This window comes from Acartia tonsa, chromosome 11 (genome assembly GCF_053477335.1).
Source record: "Acartia tonsa isolate MP-2025a chromosome 11, ASM5347733v1, whole genome shotgun sequence".
In the NCBI taxonomy this organism is placed as follows: Eukaryota; Metazoa; Arthropoda; class Copepoda; order Calanoida; family Acartiidae; genus Acartia; species Acartia tonsa.
The window spans coordinates 20,754,604-20,774,731 of record NC_137270.1 but is presented as its reverse complement, the minus strand read 5'-3'; the positions used below and the strand labels follow the sequence as shown (position 1 = coordinate 20,774,731).

At 30.7% G+C, this 20,128-nt stretch overlaps 1 protein-coding gene across 5 annotated transcripts; it reads left to right on the top strand.

Moving 5' to 3' along the window:
- The first annotated feature begins 3,427 nt into the window (after positions 1 to 3,427).
- On the top strand, positions 3,428 to 17,895 carry LOC145332690 (ras-related C3 botulinum toxin substrate 1). 5 transcript variants are annotated; one of them, XR_013884265.1, is made up of 9 exons: positions 3,428 to 3,591; positions 4,007 to 4,098; positions 4,872 to 4,961; positions 6,020 to 6,094; positions 6,653 to 6,775; positions 9,323 to 9,420; positions 11,243 to 11,308; positions 14,145 to 14,732; positions 16,098 to 17,895. XR_013884265.1 is itself a non-coding variant. In XM_080177709.1 (8 exons), exons 1-7 carry the CDS (start codon positions 3,549 to 3,551, stop codon positions 11,298 to 11,300), a joined length of 579 nt encoding a protein of 192 aa, XP_080033835.1. In that variant the 5' UTR covers positions 3,428 to 3,548; the 3' UTR covers positions 11,301 to 11,308; positions 14,145 to 17,895. The 5 variants fall into 5 exon arrangements, 1 of the variants encoding a protein (XP_080033835.1); XR_013884268.1 differs by having other exon boundaries at positions 14,145 to 17,114; positions 17,269 to 17,895; XR_013884267.1 differs by having other exon boundaries at positions 14,145 to 17,129; positions 17,269 to 17,895.
- Positions 17,896 to 20,128: the final 2,233 nt, after the last annotated feature.

Sequence of the window (20,128 nt, the reverse complement as noted above, 5' to 3'; positions counted from 1 at the left end):
TTTGTGGAATCGTCCTACGTGTTTGAAACTTTACTCTTGATTAATGAAATTTCAAATTTAAGATAAACAAATGACTGCACAGTTCATTTTGTAAATTTTATAGAAATTGTAAGTTGGCGGCCATGGAATTATGTTTATGCCACACCAAACTATTTTGTTATCTCTACAAGTTTTTTATACAAGAGATATGCTTTGCTAGTTGTGTTGTGGTAGTCTTGATTGATTTGTTCTAACTAACAGTGTCCTAACTTTTAGACCAATATTTTTTATTTTTAGAAGCAGATTTTTTTCAGCATGATTCATAATTTATTGTCCATTGTCTTATCCCTTGGATTGCAAGTGCAAGCTAAAATCCGAGTGGGGGTCTCTAAGCATTTTTATTTAATATTAATAGATGTAAAATATTAAAATGATGGTTTTAGGCTGTTTTAATAGTCTTATGTATGTTTTGATATCTGTATATTATATGTTACTAGTTACTTCACCCCTGGCCACTATGGTCTATTTAAGGGGTTTAGTGGAAATTTGGTATAGCTTTAATCAAATTTAAATATTTACACTTCTACCAGTCCGAATTCATTAAAATAAAAAGTTATGAGTAATATGTTACATTAGGCAACTTTTTAAAGTTGGTCATGTATAGGTGCGTGCACAGGAATGTGATTGGGGGGTAACCAAAAAGGGGTGATTTTTAAAATATAATTTTTGTTACTACTCTGTTATTTTTTAAGATAATTGAACCAAATTTTTAACCTGATTCAATTACTACCCTAGATAAACGATTATTAATAAATAATAGGGATTTCCCGCCGAAACCGCCGTCTACCGCCGAATTCTGCCGTGTTATTTGCTACCTCATTTGGCTGTTTGGAGTCAATAAAAAAAAGTGATATATTTAAATAAAAGTATTATAATACACCTTTTACTATCCACTTACAACTGCTTTTTACTATTTATAATTTATTTAAGAGAGGTTAGGACGTTTTAAACTTAAAGAAAATGAATATTGAGACTGGATAATCGAGCTTCCCATTAAAGATATTGATTAATTTTTTTTTGTAAAGTATCTTATGTGTATTTTTCTACTTGTATAGTTTACTATTATAAGATTATAAGTATCTATTTAAATTTAGTACTGTCCCTCAAGGGCCTACAGGGGCCAACACCGCCACCCCCCCCCCCCCCCCTTTTTACTACCAAACCAGAAGTTAAAATTTTACTGTTTTTAAAGGTATTATACTGAGTTTAAAAGAAAAAAAAGATTCTCATAACTCAACAAAATATTTTTTGGTATCTATGCCCCCCCCCCCTCCCCCCACCCCTCCTATCTAACCAAAAATAAGATAACTATCATAAAATTGATATCAAACAAAATTTAATTCATTTTATAACAGTAAAGAAAAGCCGGTAGACCAAGTAATAGACTAAAACACTATTTGCCAGCTAAATTATAACATATCTTACAAAAAAAAGACAGAAGAAACGAACACATTTACTCTTTGAAATCTTAATGTTCTTAGAGTTTTACAGACAGATGAGGGGACCAAGTGAACTAAAGAGTAGATGCTTGTTGGTGAGCTTAACTATTACCAAAAAATCAGCTTTCTTACAAAATAAAACTGCTTAGTAGATCAAATTTTCCCTACAGATATCTTATGTCTGTAAGAGATTGAGAATTAACAACAGTCCCACGGACCAAATAAATCTTACAGTAGATGGTTGTTTGTACAGATAATGTTCATAAAAAGATTTTCTTTCAACTGTCTTGAGTCGTAGCAAAGAAATTCACGATGTTTACATATCGATTCATACAGACTGACGGACTTTGCGAATTTGAAAGTAGCTACGCTACTACAAAATTCATTTTTGCACTTTCCTTCTAAGGACTAGAGTTGCAAACACCTTCCCTAAACACTAAAATCAAAAAAGAAATGACCTCTATGCAAAAAATGTTTTGTTTTCTAAAATCTGCGGGCGGCGGCTTTTTTTTGCGGGAACTGCGGGTAAGTCGCGGTTTTCCTTTAAAATTATTGTTCCTCTAGTAATTACTGATTAATTTTAAAAAGTTTTACTCAATTATCTTTAATAGTAAAGGAATAACAGAGAAATTAAGATTGCTGTTATGGTTTGTAATTTCCCCCCCCCCCCCTCAAATTTAGGTTTTACAGGCAATTTTCAGATTAAAAATTTTTAAAGTTGCGCTACCGACCCCACTCTAGAAACTTCACTAAAAGTTGTATTATATTCTCAAAATTTAGAATCATATATGGTTTGGTATGGGGTCGGTAGCGCAACTTGGAGTAAAATGAGGAAAACTAATTTTTTTTGCTAAATTTTTCAGTAAAAAAATGACGAAAATTTTTTCATAAATTTACTTTCAAAGCATAAAATTAACACTTTTATGGTAAAATATATAATAAAAATGTTTTTATTTATTGATTTGGTATATATATTTGTAAAGAATATGAACGAAATTAGTTTTTAATAGATATTTATGCAAAAAAAAATTATTTTTCATATCTAGGTAGAAAATAAAAAGTAGATTTTTGACCTTCAAAAAATATTGATTTGACCCAACTTTGAAGTAAAAATAAACTTAGTTCCAAACGTTATTTTTTCTTTTCCTTGTCCATTATGCATGGGCTGGGGTATGTAAATCAATAATATCAAGTTAAAATAAGAAAATTTGATCATGACTTTTTTGCCAAATTTCCACCCTTAGACCGTTGTGCTGGCCTCTTAATAGAGAAGGACTGGGGGTAGTCAGGGGAAATAGCTAGTTCAAAACCAGCCCAAGACATAATAAAGCTTTCCTAAAAAGACAAACTAATTCGAACTTGTATTTTTCGAGATCTTTAGCTTCAGACAAATATATAGGAAATCATATATGTAATATATATTTATAAAAATCTAAAACACTGCATGCTGACACTCTTTAAGTATAAATAATATAATGATTTACTACGCTTTCTATATAGATATATACCACTAACGCCAAGTTCGAAATCGTTTTAACCATGTCTAAATTGGCCCTAGAACTAACGCAGGAGTCCCAAACGTCGGAGTGCACAAACGCATGAGAAGTGGACACTTAACCTAACCTATATTTTAATCCATTTTTTAGGTTTTCTAAATGCCCTTGTATATTCATATCTTAACCTAACTTAACCTGTATAGAAATACATATAATAATATTTCAACACTCACTGCTTTTGTCCACTCCGACGTTTGGAACTCCTGCGTTTGTCCTAGAACCATCTAAATTAAAGTCCAGAGTTATATTTTATGGAAGGACCTATCTTAAATGAAGGCCTTAAATATTTAAAGATAAAATTAATTCTAGGTTGAAAATTTTGACACTGCTAGTTTGGACTTTGTAATAATAAATCAATCTCTGTAATTTATAAAATATTTTTATTATTTATATTTCAGATTGATTTAGAGACTATATCTACACTTATTAAAGTGTATTTGCTTCTGATTTAATGATGGTCTAATGCTGTTAATAACAACTGAATAACAAATAAAAGCACATAACAAGTGACAAAATGCAGGCGATAAAATGTGTTGTTGTGGGGGATGGTGCTGTAGGTATGTACATTTTTTCATTGCAGATTTATCTTCCCTTACTCCCTTTTGTCAGACTAAAAGAATATTGACTCCTTGTTAATTGACAGATTTGTTAATCTTAAATGTATATCTAGTCCTATATAGTCCTAGCACGCAAGGGCTCTGCATTCAAAATTATATAAAGATCAGAAAAAATCCTTTAACAACCCTAGGACTTATTTTTAATTTTAAATGCCGAAATTAATTTCGGGGTCTAATAAAAGCTTCTAAAAAATGGAGATCTCTATCGTATTAATAAATATCGGAAAAAATACTTGATATATGAATGAAACAAATTCAGACAGGTACCAAAAAAATCTATTTACTACTTATCAGATTCCGCAGTCTTAGTTTCCATATTACCTTGAAAAATTGCTTTATCTTGTTTTTTTTTCAGGAAAGACTTGTTTACTAATCAGTTACACAACAAATGCTTTTCCCGGAGAATATATACCCACAGTTTTCGACAACTATTCTGCAAATGTTATGGTAAGCCTTACACCTGGCTCTTATTTATGATAAACAAATATTTACTCCTCCTGTAGCAGGGTGGGGAAAAACCCAGGGTTTTTTTTAAAAAAGCCCAACCCAACCCGTAAAAACCCTTAAAAAAACCCTTAAAACCCTGGGTTTTTAAGGTTTTTTTTGGTTTTTTTTTAAGTTTAAAAAAAAAACCTGGGTGGTTTTTTTTTGGGTGGTTTTTTTTGAATGCCCACCCTGTCCTGTAGTATTAAGCGCTATTGTTTGAATGATTTAGAAATTGTTAATTTGAACAAGCCAATCATCATTATTGAAAATATTGAAAGTTTCTAAGCTAGCAAATGAGAAATCGTTTTAAAGAGATAGTTGTATGAAGTGCATTTGACAAGTTTGATTGCAAGCATAAGTTACAAGAATACCATATAGCATATATAATTTTGTTTTCTTACAATAAATCTATTAGGCACCACCAAAATAGTCATGATGCTGTATTTGTGAAAACAGGACAGTAACTTTTGTTGCATATATCCGAAAAATTTGATTTTTAATTATTGCTATTTTTAAAACTATCTGGTAGAAGATTGAAATTCTTTCAAATATATGTCCTATAGATGTAGTTAGAACTATTGAACAGAAAAAAATATGCAGTTCACTAAATTAAAGTTTAGATGCACTTCGTGCAATTACCCCTTTAAGTACCAGTTCAATGTATAGTCCAATGTCAACCTTACTTTTTTTAAATAATTAATAGTATAATTTCTGTATTGCTTTATCTATCTTAGGTTGATGGTAGACCGATAAACTTAGGATTATGGGATACAGCTGGTCAGGAAGATTATGACCGACTCAGACCTCTTTCCTATCCACAAACAGTAAGTATTGTAGAATAGAGACGAATGAATTATAAGTAAAGATGTATAACCTAGAGAGACAACTACCTGGTTTAAGTGGTATGGACATTTCTCGTCTGCTTGCAAGTGACTTTCTGATCTTTTGTAGCGACTTTTTTGTGTTGATATACCCAACGTTATTTTCTGATATTCAAAGACTTAATTTAAAGTCGGCACAGAGTCTCCACCCCATGGACTAAGTTACATATTGCTCGTGTCCCCTCTATTCTTTTGCTTTGATTAGAGACGCAAGATTTGATTTAAATTCAATAGGTATTATTGAGAATCGAGGTGTTTTCATTTTAGTATGTTATGTTAAGCTGTAATTGTCTTAGAAAAAAAAATAGAAATCTTCATGTTTTGTTGTTGAAAAGAGGACTATCCACGAACGAGAGCACATGATTCTAAGTACCTCCCAGCATTGATCCTAAGTATTTTCTTTCAGAATATAATAGGTAACCATATATTATTTATATATTGACGAGAAAATTTATGTTTCACCATGTTTTTTTAGGTATTTTAATTGATTTTGAAAACTTTTATGAAGCTAATTCTTTTAATAAATGTATATTTGATGATACATATGATACTCGTGTTATATAGATTGTAAATTAATCCATATTAGCATTAATTTAAACATACATATGAGATATAGTAAAAGTGCTTTTACTTTTTTTAATTTTTATCATTTGACAACATGGACAATTAAAGACACCCCGAACTCAACAAAACGTTTGATAAAATTTTAACGAAAAATGGTGGACATTCTTTTACTTTTCTTCAACTTGAAGTGGTGAAACATAAATTTTCTCGTCAATATATTAATTATTGATAGTGACCTATTATATTCTGAAAGAAAATACTCAGGATCAATGCTGGAAGGTACTTAGAATCACGTGCTCTTGTTCGTGGATAGTCCTCTTTGGACGCTAAATATTTTTCCAATAATATGAGATAACTCTTACTCTTTGTACTAAATATAAAGCTTAAATAAAAAATAAGTATAAAACGTACCTAATTAACCTTGATTTATTTTTTAGGATGTATTTTTAATATGTTTCTCCCTGGTAAATCCTGCTAGTTTTGAAAATGTTCGGGCAAAATGGTACCCAGAGGTTAGTTCTTCATTTTTCCAGTTTGTTGAGTTCAGTAACAGGGATCTTGAGGGACAAGGCGATAGGAAATAAGTTGATGTATACTTCTTTTGACCCCTATTGATGATAAACAAATTTACTTATTCTGTAGATTGAAATTTGTTATTTGAAATTTGATAAATCAATGTCCCTATTGACTAGGTGAAGTTTTTTTTCTTAGAGTTCTAGGATTAGGTATGATTCAATTTTATGGGGATTTCAAACATTCACAAACCTTTTTTTACGATTGAGACTGAGATTTTTCCAAGAACTATAAAATATTTTATTCTGTATTTCTAGTTGCTTAAAAAGCTGTTCACAATATCAAATGCAAAAATGCATATTAGTTATTTAGTTCATTGAATCGATAATGATAACGTTATTTTAACAGTTTAAAAAAAAAAGATTTTTATCACTATCAAGAATTTGGGTTGACTTTTGAAATGCAATTTGTTAAAGTTAAGTTAATACCTATCCAAATTAGGAACTATTTGGCTAAATTCAATGAACTTCTTTGAATAACACTCCACTCATCTGTAGGTACGACACCACTGCCCTGGCGTGCCAATAATCCTTGTTGGAACCAAGCTTGACCTGCGAGAGGACAAGGAAACTATTGACAAACTGAAAGAGAAGAGGCTGTCACCCATCACCTATCCACAGGTTAGACAATAGTTATTTCTTGCATCGTATTATAAACAGCTTTCCAAGATATAAAATGTACAATTTTAAGATTAAAACCAGTTTTTTAGCCCCGTGATGCCAAAGGCACGACAAAAAAATGGGTTTTAATCTTATGATTGTACATTTTTATATTCGTAGAAAACTGGTTATAATTCGATGCTAGACATAATTTTTTTTTCGTATGGATGAGAACCGGTTCTAATCCACCGGATATTAATCGGTTTATATAGAAATAATAGAAAACAAATTCTTAAAGTCCTAAAGAAACTTATTGAAGCATATTTGATGCCCCAATCAAAGCTTTCTTAAAATACATTAAAATCGGACATTAAAACAGATTCGCCACTTTTAGCCAAAGACATTACTTTTACAATTGCTAGTTGCTTTTCTCCTAGCCTCTAGGGAAGGCGAGATAAAAATCTATAAACTAGCACAAGACATTCGTAAATAAACGTACAACCCAGTCCGACCTCTTCTTTTTGAGATCTTTATTTTCAGACAAAAACCTTACTACTAATTATATATTAGAATAGGTATAAAATCAAGAGCACAACTTTTTAATGTCGGATTAGTTTTTAAATGGACTTAATGACCTTCTAACATTGTTGGTAGAGTCTCTACGCTTCCTACATTACACCTTAATTATTATTATAAGATTTAAAATTGATAGTACAATTCTACCAACGCTTATACCGATAAGATATATCAGCGATTCATCAAAAATACAGAATAATCGCTTTTGAAATTGTCTATTCAATTTTGAGATAAAAAGAAAATGAATCTTATTTTTAAATTATAAAAAACTTAATCAATAAAATATCTTATTACAAATCTCTAACTGGTATTCTTGATTAAAAACCCTAAGATCTAATATTTATTACATTTCAAATCTCAGTACAAACAAAGTAAGATGATAAGATGCGAAGTTATCCTTTATTTATGTGGTATGGCGTCTAATTAAAATTAAACTATTATTAGGGAATATATTAGTTTTTTTGGCAGTATCAACTTGCTTGCAGCCTTACCAGCGTGTACTCTATGTATGCTATTTACGCACTATTCATATCTGCTGTTCTATCTTTACACATGAATGCCTTATCAAAATAATGAATAGAGCAGCTTCGCTACTATAAAATGTCTGTTGTATTAAAACTATTTATTGATGAAGTAAATGTTATTGAGTCAGCAATATTTATTTATGATTAATTGACACATTCTCCATAATTTAGTTTTAAGGTTGGAGTTTAGAATTCCTGCATAAATGGCGAAATATCAAATTTATGCAAATAAAGGAAAGAAAAATTTTAAATTTTAGACCTATCAACAAACAACTCTTAAACTTTTGTTTTCTACAAATCACATCTATTCTAGGTTTGCACCTGTTTATATACTTGGGCATTTCCCTTTTTTTTGTTATACTCTAAAGCATTTGATCTAGTAGCAAAATTTTTAATTCTTAACATCTTTGTTTATATTTGGGATGTAATCAAAAAGAATAACGTTTTTTCTTGTTTTAAAAGTAACTTAGCTAAAATATTGTGACTTGTAATAAAATGAACAATTTCAAATGAAAAATGAAAAAAAGATAAACAACCCATTAGGTATTAATATAAGTTATTTAAAGTTCAAAATTTTCAAGATATTTCAAACATTAATGTCGATGCAACGTTTAATTTAAAATGGTAATTAAACTTCTCTTATCGCACATTATTTAATTGTAGAAAAGCTCATTGAAAAAAATCTTCCAATAAATATACTTCATAGATTTTTAATAACATTAAGAATTTTATTTCTGACCACTCCTTCTAATGCATTGTTGCTAAGCTTTTGGGAAAAGATAATAATTCTTATAAAATAAAGAGCTGATATTTTAACCTTACATTAAATGTTTTTATTTAAATTAAATGCATGGGGCATCACGAAGAAAAAATAACCCACAAAATAGCTTAAAACTATCCGAGGATCATGAATTCTCTGACAAATATAGAATACAGAAGAAACAAAGATTTTTTTTTGTAAAAAAAAATAATTCGAATTATTTTCACTATTTCTGAGAGCTCGCTTCTTATCATTGAATTAAAAGGAAGTGTTTGTTATCAAATGCTTAAAAAAATATTCAAGTTTAAATTTCAAGATAATGAATATTTATTTACAAATAAAACATGATGTATTTTTAAATTATGATAATTTAAATTATAGAATCAACCTACCATTTTAAAACTTTGTATTGGATTCTTTCGAGAATTTTGTTACCTACCTACTTTGAATATTATAACAGATTTATTGGTCAATTCCCCTTATCCAGTAGGAGAGGAGGGGGTGGGGTAAAGGGGGTGAATTGACCGTTGGTTGTTTTAGCCAGCTGCGAGTTTCACTTTATTAGAGTACTTTAGAAGCTGGTGTAAGATCCAAGTAATAGTAAATCCTTGAGTATAATGAACTTAAAATTTTAATCATATGACGCAGCAATAAATATAATGATCTGTCCTTTAAGATCATGAAACCTTATAAATTGATATGTTTTAGGGCTTAGCAATGACAAAAGACGTGGGCGCAGTGAAATACATGGAGTGCTCAGCACTCACACAGAAAGGCCTCAAAACTGTCTTCGACGAAGCTATAAGGTAAGTTGGTACACCGACAAACTTCCTACCACGACAAACGTCCTAATGCGACAAACGTCCTAAACCTCATAATGCGACAAACGTCCTAATGCGACAAACCTCCTAAAGGGACAAACGTCCTAATGCGACATCTCTTAAGTAAAACGTCCTAAAAATTTTCAAAAATTATGAAATAAAAAAATCTTCCAAAATTTGAGAACAAAATCCACTAACGTTAATACAAAATAACAATATAAAATCCAATATGGTAATAAAACACAGGAACATAATTTTTAATTGAATTTATTTATTGGATAACTTTGCACACAGGCTGAAAATTAAAAATCCGTCCGACAGTTTTCCCAAAGTCTGCGTTGGCCATCGAATGGCATGGTTTTGAACCCGATACAATCATGCATAACAAAAATCGACCTTTAATTTTTAAAATTCTTTTTTTTAAAATTTATATTCGAACATTTTAAAATTAAGTTGTGAAAGATTTAAATTTTTAAAATATTTTAGGAGGTTTTACTTAAGAGATGTCGCATTAGGACGTTTGTCGTTTAGGAGGTTTGTCGCTTAGGAGGTTTGTCGCATTAGGACGTTTGTCGCAGTAGGACGTTTGTCGCAGTAGGACGTTTGTCGGTGTACCGGTAAGTTTAATTATCAAATTATGGCAGCTGTCTTACATTCACTAGGATCTGGAGGGATAAGACAATGCAATGGCGATAAATTGATTTACATTACCAATTCCAAAAAACAATATCTATTATTATAAAATTCTAAGTACCTATAGTTCTTGAGCCAACGTATAAATTTTGGGTACTAGTTTAATTCCAGTCCAATGTCCCCGCCTTACATATTTTTTTAAATAAGATTAACTCAGGGGTGTATATTCTGCACAAGATTCATTTTTTTTCTCTGCTGCAATTTTTTTTTATTTTTTCTCTACCTTAAAAAATGAACAAAATATTTTCCGAACTCTTCATTTTATTCATTTCTATCTCCCCACCCTCATATTCTTTTAGTTTTTTTTACTAAGGAGAGGGGAAAATGTTTTCAGTTATCTTAATTTTTATTTTACATTTTTTCCCAAAACCACATATTTTTATTCCCCCTCCCCCCCCCCCCCCCCCGTCAGCAGGGTCAACCATGCAGAATATACACCCCTGGATTAACTCAAGTTTCGACTATACAACCCAACATAAGAAATATGTTTTTAATGTTATGTAGGTCCATAATGAAATAATAAAATGTTGGACTTGATCGGTATGTATGCATTGATGCAATGATTTACTCGACTTTTTAAAACACACACATTTATAAACTTGTTTACCTATCTTTGCAGTTGTTTGCAAATGCATGACTCAACAAACACCATTTTAATTAAAATATCTATTAAAATTGATCAAACACTTTCAAAGTTCATCAATTTATTAGTATTTACTTCTTCGTTTTCTTTATTTTTTTTTGTGTACTCTTTTTTTTCTCTTTTAACTATTTTGGTTAATAGAAAATATCAGCAGTTTCCCTAAAAGTACCTTGTCGAGTAGAGAACCTTCCCCCCCCCCCTCTATTTTCTAAGATTAATTGAAAAAGAGAAGAAGTTTTTCATCTGTTTGTTTATAATTTTCAGTTATGTTATATTATTTGAGTACTGGGTAGCCCCGCTGGGTTATGGTGTCGATGATATTGGCTTCACTTGGTTATGTACCCTCCATGGGTTATTTTTAGGGGGAAAATACCTTACGCCATTTTTTTCAATTTATTTTAAATAGGTGGGTTGGATTTAGCGCTCTTTTAAGGGAAAGCGCCAAAATATCAATTAATATTCTATTTTCAGAGCTGTGTTGTGTCCTGTGCCGAAAATCAAGAAAACAAGACGGTGTATGATCTTATAAAAACAAGGAAATTCATCTTAATTTGCATATTATGCTGTTTACAGTACTAGCGGTTTTGCCTCTGATATACAAATTAGCCAAAAACCATCCCAGACCTTTTGTGACGCTTCCCTAAAATGGAAAACCCAATCGTTTAATTAGGTATAGTAATCTTAAGATACAGACAAAAAACCTTACTGCTTTGTATTATAAGATAAATAACTCTTGTTCGAGGTAAAATTCGCCTTTTTGGAATTGACAATTTAGTGAATTCTTTTTAAATTTTCTAGCGGCTGCTCCCCTTGCATTCTCTTATAGATTAAAATAAACTAAAAATTACCTTGACTTACTGAAGATTCCCTAAAATAGAGAACTAAAACTTTTTAATCGCTATCCTTCGAACAGTTTGATAATCTGACTACTAAGGGAACTTTTGTATACAACCTTTAAACTAATAATTTCAATTTACAGGTTGCCTAATTTTGTTTAACGTCAATGGGACACAGTGGTCTAAGGCCGGACATTTCGCCAAAAATCAACATTGGAATTCCTCATAATTAATAATTTATTTTGAAAATATATACCCTATCTCACATAAAACTGAAGAGTTTCTGTCTTTTCAACCACTGGTTGATGAATGATGAACTTTGAAACATGAAGGTTAAGGATTATTTTTACGTCATGAATTTTACCTTTTGAATTTTCACCATCTTTGGAAAAGATATTTTTTTTTAGTGTTACATTGATACAATGAAGTTTCTTCACCTATTTATATTCATAATACTACATGACATATTAGGAAACTGGTGTTTTAGAATTTTATTTTACTTTTTTCATCCATTTTATTGTTGTTTTTAAAAAAAATTTATGTAATTTCCTAAATATTTTTGCAAAAAAATTTAACAATAATTTTCAGTTTTTTAAGGTTTTCACCAAAAACCGGGCCCCGTAACATACCAAACCATATATTATTCTTAATATACAGGTATAATGCCATAGTTTGATGTTTAGTTTAGGTTGTTACGGGGCCCGGTTTATTTCAAATTTTAACTTTAACTTTAGAGGGTAAACTCTAAAATTGCAATAGATGAAAGAAAAAATTTTTTTTTTTCTTTTCTCTGTCAATTTTTATTCCTAATGCATTTTAACTTATTTCTTATTCATAACATAATATCATTAATGTTTAAATTTGTTTGTTTTGTAAGATATCTAAAACAGATTTTCTAACTATAATTTGGTTTTTGTTTAACTAGTAGGTATAATACCAATAAAAATGTCTTGTTACATTTATCAATTCAAGGGCCAATACAATGCCTATAATCTAAAAGTAACGTGCCTAACAAAGCTCCAGCCTTTTTTAACGTCTCTAGATGATTACGTTTTACACATAAAAAAAAAGTAGCAAACGCATTATCCTTTATGCTATAGCCGCGGTTTCCAGCTAGACTAATGGATATAGAATACGTGGATATTATGACAGGGGAAAAATTGTCGTCAATTTAGCTTGCTAACTTGGAACTCGTTTATTGGTCAGTTCATTTATCAAGTAGGATAGGGTATGGGCTAGAAGAAGGTGGATTTGGGGGTATCGTTATTTCAGTCCGCTGCGAGTTTCCTAAAACATGGCACATGTTTATTGGTCAGTTCAGTGATCGAGTAGGAGATGGGATGGGGTAAAGGAGGGTTATGGGGGGGTATCGTTATTTTAGTCCGCTGCGAGTTTCCCTTTATTTGACAACATAAAAATCTGTTGTAACATTCAAGTAATAATAAATCCATTGCTAGACTAAAAACCATCTGGAAATTTTATTTTCGTCAAAGACATGGTATCTAAGGAACAATGCCTCTGACTTTTCAGTCATCGAATTTAATTATTTTTCTTCCTATTTAAGTACTATTGCATAAGTAATCTAAAGGGATAAGACAATGGATGATTAATTGATAATGATATCCATCCCTAAACAAGTTATCCCTTTATTATTGGTAAACCAATTTGGACACTAGTTTGGAACCAACCAATCAATTACAATAAAGAGTACCCAAAGTTTTTGGGCCAACAAACAAGATAGCATGTGTATAAAACTTTGGGTACCAGTGTAATTTACGGTCGTATGTCCCCTTCCTCGCTGCTATTGCATGCTAAATGAAACTTTCTTTTGGAGGCCAAAAAGATTAACTTCAAGTAACATATCCCTGTGTATTTATTTCGTGATTAGAAGCAACGACTTGGGTTACCACAAAAACAACATTTTTTTGATAAATTCCTTTCTTATAAAGTAACTTTTGCCAGTAACCTATCCTTGTTTTTTTATTACTAGATTAAATTAAGTATTATAAATAATCTGAGAGAAAATAGCTTCGTAAAAAAAGGGTAAAGAAACGTCGATTAGTTGTATCAAATGTATGTTGCACAAAGATTGGTGATAGGGCATTTACCTTTATATAATCATTTATAAAGTAATATTTATTAGTGCTTTAAGGTTTTCAAATGTGTTTTTGCTTTAAAACATCGAATTTAGGCTCTCTACGACCCAAGAAAAAAAAATTATGAAAATATAAAATTTTAGCTAAGTTTCAAAGTATTTTCTAGACTAATTGGCTTTTGTTTTTCTTCTCTAGATGCACATACAAGTTGTATTGGGTAATAATAAGGCGCATGCTTTTTATTTTGAACGATTCTATCAACTACAAGCTGAGAAAATTGACTTTGAGTAGAGGTAGGTGAAATGTCCACCAAAAGGCCAAAATAGACCACTGTGTGGGACTATACAGCAATTGTCCTTTGTCTTATCTTAAGATCTCTGAATCTCTTACACATATACCTAGTAATGTTTTGTTGAATAAAGATGAATTATTATAATCAGGCTGACAAAAACTACACCATTTGAAACCTGGCTCCTGGCTATTAAATAACATTTTAATGTAACAAAGCAAACCACCGATCTAGCAGCAATAAATAAATCCTCGAATGACAACAACAAAAAATGCGCAAGTGTCAAAAGAAAACTTCAAAATCATCAATCCTTTGAGAAAAAAATGGGTTATAGAACTTTAGAAAATGCCCTAAAATGTGCCCATCAAAAATATAAGCATGCAAAAGATCATTTAAAAGCTATTGGCTGACTTAACCTTTAAGGTTAAACAGCAAGTAATTTTAATTGTACACATTTAATTGTCTAATACAGAAAGTGAATTAAAAGAATGAACAATAAATGGTTAGATACAAATATCATATGTTTATGCTTACCTACATAAAGTATATATTAAAACATTTACCAACCTAGATGTTTCATTTCTTGGCTTTTGAAATTATATAAATAATACACATTTAGGAAGTGATTACGCGATATAAAGTGAAAAATGATAAATTCTATTTATATTTCCATCAATAAATCCAACCCCTCTTTCTATGTATCTTAACAGTTTACTCAAATATAATGAAATATCATACAAGTTTTATATTTTATTTATTTTTCAATTTTTAAAACTTTTCCTTTTTGAGACAGATCTCTTAACATTAACATAAGCAAGCCTATTCTTTAAATACATAATAAAAATATATCCTTTTTTTATTAGGGTCAAGCGGGGCATTAACCGGTAAGGGGCATTACCGGTAATTTTTTACCCACCTTCAGAAAATGACATTTTTCTCCATGTTTTAATCGACTGACAGAAAAAAACATAAAAGCAAATTTGTTCCTTATTAAATTGCCTACAAAAAAGTATAAAATGAAATTTTTGTGAGATGAATTTTAAGGGTACTTTTTGGGTCTCAAAGTCGGACGAAAATTTTTTTTCTTCAAAATTTTTTTCACCTAGGTGTATAAAGATCGACCTACACAAAAACTGGTAAGACCTAGAACTGATCCGTATAAACCTTTTGAACTAAGAATTGCCCGCTCTTTCCAAATCCGTTGAGAGCTTAAATGTAGAGTTAATATTTTTTTCAAAAATGACCAAAGTTCGCGCGGGGTATTTTTCGGTAACGTCGAAAAAAAAATTCAAATTCGATTTTTAAGATCAATTTTCAGGTTTTCTTTTGTAAAATCTAAAATTCAATATGGGCTTTTTAAGAATTAGGCCAAAAAGTGAATAGAACAGGTTTTTTTATATAAAAAAATTAAATTTTATTTTTTAAGAAAATTTTTGTGGGAAAAAAAATCGAAATTTCTCGTCTTTTAAAAAAAATGATTTTTGACATAGAAGGAATAGTCCGATCTTTATGAAAAGTTTTGTGGATAATCCCTATAACCTATACTAATTATGATTATTTATGTTTGACTGGCCGTTTGGCCGTTTTTCATCGATTTTTTTTAGGTTGAAAAGACGTTACCCACAATGCCCCACCGTGGGGCATTTATCGGTAATTTCTTTGAGTCCAATTATGACAAACTTCTAAAAGTCCTAGGATAACGTCCTATTAGGACCTGATAGTCCTTTCCGTAAGCTTTCTAATGGTCTTGGTCCCATTTAAAAATATTAATATTTACCCCATTTTTTTTTCAAAAAACCAAAAAAATTACCGGTAATGCCCCGCCTCACCCTATAAAAAAAAATACATTTTCTTATAGCATTGTAACTTAAGTAACTGCATAAATATAACTTTCTTTAATATTAACATTTATGTTGAATTACAATATAAAAAAAAACATTGTCTAAAGTTATTTTTACCAAGTCTAGTATCAAAATCTTCAATTTCTGAAAAATTGTAAAAAGTGCCAGTTTCTGCTTTTTAAAGGCTTAAAAATTACAAAAAATGCTGTTTTTCAGAAATCGTAGATTTTAGAAAATATGCTGAAATTATTTTTCTAATTATAGTTCAAATAGTCCTGATATCATTCTTAACCTTTATTGTTTTTCAATATATGAAAGGGTTATGAAGACATAAAGGTGGAATTTTATATTGTGAAGATCTCGTTATCAAGAATTAAGGGCACTTTCTTTTTTGTGATCATCTAGAGTTCAGTGCATCATCCACTTGTAATGGGATGCGATACTCTTTTAACACCCAAGGATAATATGTTAAATAACAGACAACCAACCCCTTAATTGCATGACCCTTGTCTGGAAGTCGTAACTGTGCATGGTAGTGAGTTGCGCCTGTTTATGAAGCAAGGAATTCCCTCTACTTTTACTAATATATTCACGTCCCAGATATACCAGCACTAGGCACTATTTTTAACGTCTCTAGTATGGCGCGATGTTGACCAGACTCGAATCCCACAGCAAGCAGGCACGTTAACCATTACGCTAATTTCGCGGGAACTTCCTTTAATACCTTGATACGAGATCTATATACAAAGTCCTCTTTTAGGTTTACTAAACTCATTAATATTCTTTGGTATGAAACGCCTATAAAGACTTTCTCATTATTTTACTTTTATCAGAAAGCGATATTTTATCTGAGTAAAACAGGTTTTTCTTCAGATGAAATATTCCTTTCTGATTTTATTATTGTCACCGTTTTCTTCCGTATTTAAGTTAATTAATCCTGGTTTTGTCTTATTATTATTTTTATCATTTATAGAGAAATTGTAAATTTTTTCTATGTATTTTTATTTAAGAGTGCTTGATTGATTTTCACGAATGTTTTTAGCTTATTTTCTGCTTATTTTTCTACCAAAATTATTTAATTTAGTTTGTTTAGTAAACTTACATTTATAAAAAAAAAAGTTAATTTTTGAACTAAAAATTTCTCTCATACTGTATTAGACTAAAAAATAGGTATATGGGTAGACGATTATTTTATAAAAACTGAAATTTAGTTAGAATTTATACCTTTAGTTATATTTTTACCGCATAAATTCATGTTATTCTAACAATTTAACTATTCAAGTAATTTATTGGAATGTGAATAGTTATTTATCGCATCGTATTATAGACAGCTTTCAGCTGATATAAAAATGAAAACTGGTATTAATATTATGGGTTTTTATTTTAATATTTGTAGAAAACTGGCTATAATACTATGCGATACATAATTTTTCAGTGTGACTGAGAACCGGTTCTTATCAAGCGGATATTAATCAGTTCATAGCCATACTGCAAAAAAAGATTCAGCAAAACAAAGGAACGTATAAAGGGACAAGTGGAAGGGCACTCCTGGCAAGCCAACAAAAGAGCCAAACAAATTTTTAAAGAGTGACTCATCCCCCCTCCCCCCAAAATCTATTTTTGATGTCCTTGAACAAAGATTTCATATTTGTCCTTAACTTGTGTGTTTGTCATGAAAACGTTTCTGATTTTTTTTGTTACCATTAAAAATGAGGGTTTTTAAATGGGAGAATGTTTAAAAAATGTCAAAATTAATATTTTAATCAATATAAAAATCAAGAAATATTTTTTATGACAATATGTTTAAAATACCTACCTTATTGTCAAATGCAGAGTTGGGGTTTTACAGACAATAAGGCCGTCTGCGTTTTAATTGATTGATTTAAACGCAGACGACCTTTTTTTGTCTTCAAAATCCAACTCAGTAGATTTTACAAGTTGCTTATTTTTTCATACTTTGTGTAAATACAATAATTATGTTTTATTAACTGTAGGGTTTATATAATTATTATTATAATATATCAATGATTAGCCATGTTCAATAAAAACGTATTAATTAAAATATTGATTTTTCTCGTATTCATTCGAATCCGGTGGATAAGAACCGGTTCTCATCGCGGAAACCTGTTTATAATACGATGCGAGAAATAACTATTAAAAGCCAAAATTTTCCATAATTAGGGATGGTACTCTTTAAGTCCGTAACGGTAAGCTTTTTTCCTCCTGTCGATTTCAAACTTTGCATTATGATTTTTTAACAATTAGGTACGATTTATAAGCGTAGCAATTGTTACCAGAAAGTCCGTACGTCCATCTAAAACATGCTGATTTTTAACCTTGATGACAAATTTTTTTAAATATTCGGCACCTCGGGGCTAAAAAAATGGTTTTAATCTTACAATTGTACATTCTTTATCCGCGGTAATCTGTTTATAATACGATGCGAAAAATAACTAATATCCTTTTTACAATAGGAATCTAGTGTTTGGTTATTCCACTAATTATTTTTTCAAATGCTTTCTCGTCATTTTTATCGCCTTGGGGTACCCAAAAATATAGGTACATATGATTAGAAAGGTAGTTTATTTTTGTAGAAAATACAAGCCTAAACAAAGCTTACAGGAAAGACCAAGAAGTGCTACTGGAAATCTTGTATACTTATTTTAGAGTATCAAGATATAACCAAGAGAGAAGGTCGTCTTATTCTTGAGCTCAACAAAAGAATAAGAAAAATAATGGTTGCGCTACTTCATAACAATTATTCTTGTTCTTCAGCCCAACAAAAGAATTAGAAAAATAATGGTTGCGCTACTTCATAACAATTATTCTTGTTCTTCAGCCCAACAAAAGAATTAGAAAAATAATGGTTGCGCTACTTCATAACAATTATTCTTGTTCTTCAGCCCAACAAAAGAATTAGAAAAATAATGGTTGCGCTACTTCATAACAATTATTCTTGTTCTTCAGCCCAACAAAAGAATAAGAAAAATAATGGTTGCGCTACTTCATAACAATTATTCTTGTTCTTCAGCCCAACAAAAGAATACAGGAGTGTATATTCTGCACAAGAGAAATAACTTTATTTTATTCATATTATCATTCCCCCTCCTACATATTCTTTTAGTTTTTTTTTACCAAAAAGGTGAGATAAATGGAAAAAAATGCTTTCAGTTCTCTTAATTTTTACATTTTTCCCCCCAACCACATATTCCCCTACCCCCCGTCAGCAGGGTCAAATTTGAAAATATACACCCCTGAAAGAATAAGAAAAATAATGGTTGCGCTACTTTTTAACAATTGTTCTTTAGTACCACAAAGAATAAATCATGTAATTGAGACTTTGTATGTTTACTAGCGTCTACGCCCACTAGAAGCCTCTAGGGGCACTTGAGGTGGTAAGGAAGAAAAGTTCCTCCTCTTTTCAGTTAAAGTTTTAAAAAGAAAAAGTAAAATAACTTGTAACTTTCCCATCAATATGGAGCATAATAAAAAATAAAACATTTACAGCGGTCTGACTGCTCCTAAGCAGCTTTTACTTATTACAACAGATTTTTTCGGCTTCTGCAAAAGACACATAGGCTGAAACTTATTGCCAAATATTCCCTTCATTAGCACTAGATCTTTTCATGAAAATACCCTTTCTCGAATTTCATTCTTCTGCTAACCTAAAAAGTTACTTTAGGGGCCTAGAAATACATGTACAAAATTTCAGCTCTTTATCTCTTCTGGCGACCTAGCGCCAGGCATGTAAAATATCAACAGATAACGGTAGCACGGCGGTTTTAACAATATCTCAGTAATGTGCAGGTTTTAGGCTCTTCTGCATATTTCAATTTAAACACATAAGGCCAAAGATATTATATCCAAAAAATCTTTTGTCAAAGTCTACTCTACACCTAGCGCCAGTCAGTTTTCTAAAATCATGCATTTTATACCTGTGAAAAATGAAATCGCCAGCGCTAGGTGTAGAGTAGACTTTGACAAAAGATTTTTGGGATATCATATCTTAGGCCTTATGTGTTTAAGTTGAAATATGCAGAACACCTAAATTCACCTTCCAAGCCATTCTCTATGCATTTTAAATTTTTTTATGAAATAACGGGATTTCAAAACTGCCTTTTGAAAAGGCCCAAAAAGTATCTTTTTTTGTCCCTTTTTTCACTGTTTATAGTTACAACTTATTAAGATATTATTCTCAGTTAAAAAAAAATTGGCGCTTCCAGCACCAAAACCGGCAAAAACAGGCAGTTAAACTTCTGTACCCCTACTTAACCCCCTAACAGCCCCCCCCCTCT

What these genes read in the sequence shown, in the direction of transcription:
- LOC145332690 (XM_080177709.1), top strand. Translation starts at nt 3,549, where the DNA reads ATGCAGGCGATAAAATGTGTTGTTGTGGGGGATGGTGCTGTAG. An exon ending in ACTATTCTGCAAATGTTATG is followed by an intron (nt 4,099 to 4,871) that starts GTAAGCCTTACA and finishes TATCTATCTTAG; the next exon opens with GTTGATGGTAGACCGATAAA. An exon ending in GGGCAAAATGGTACCCAGAG is followed by an intron (nt 6,095 to 6,652) that starts GTTAGTTCTTCA and finishes ACTCATCTGTAG; the next exon opens with GTACGACACCACTGCCCTGG.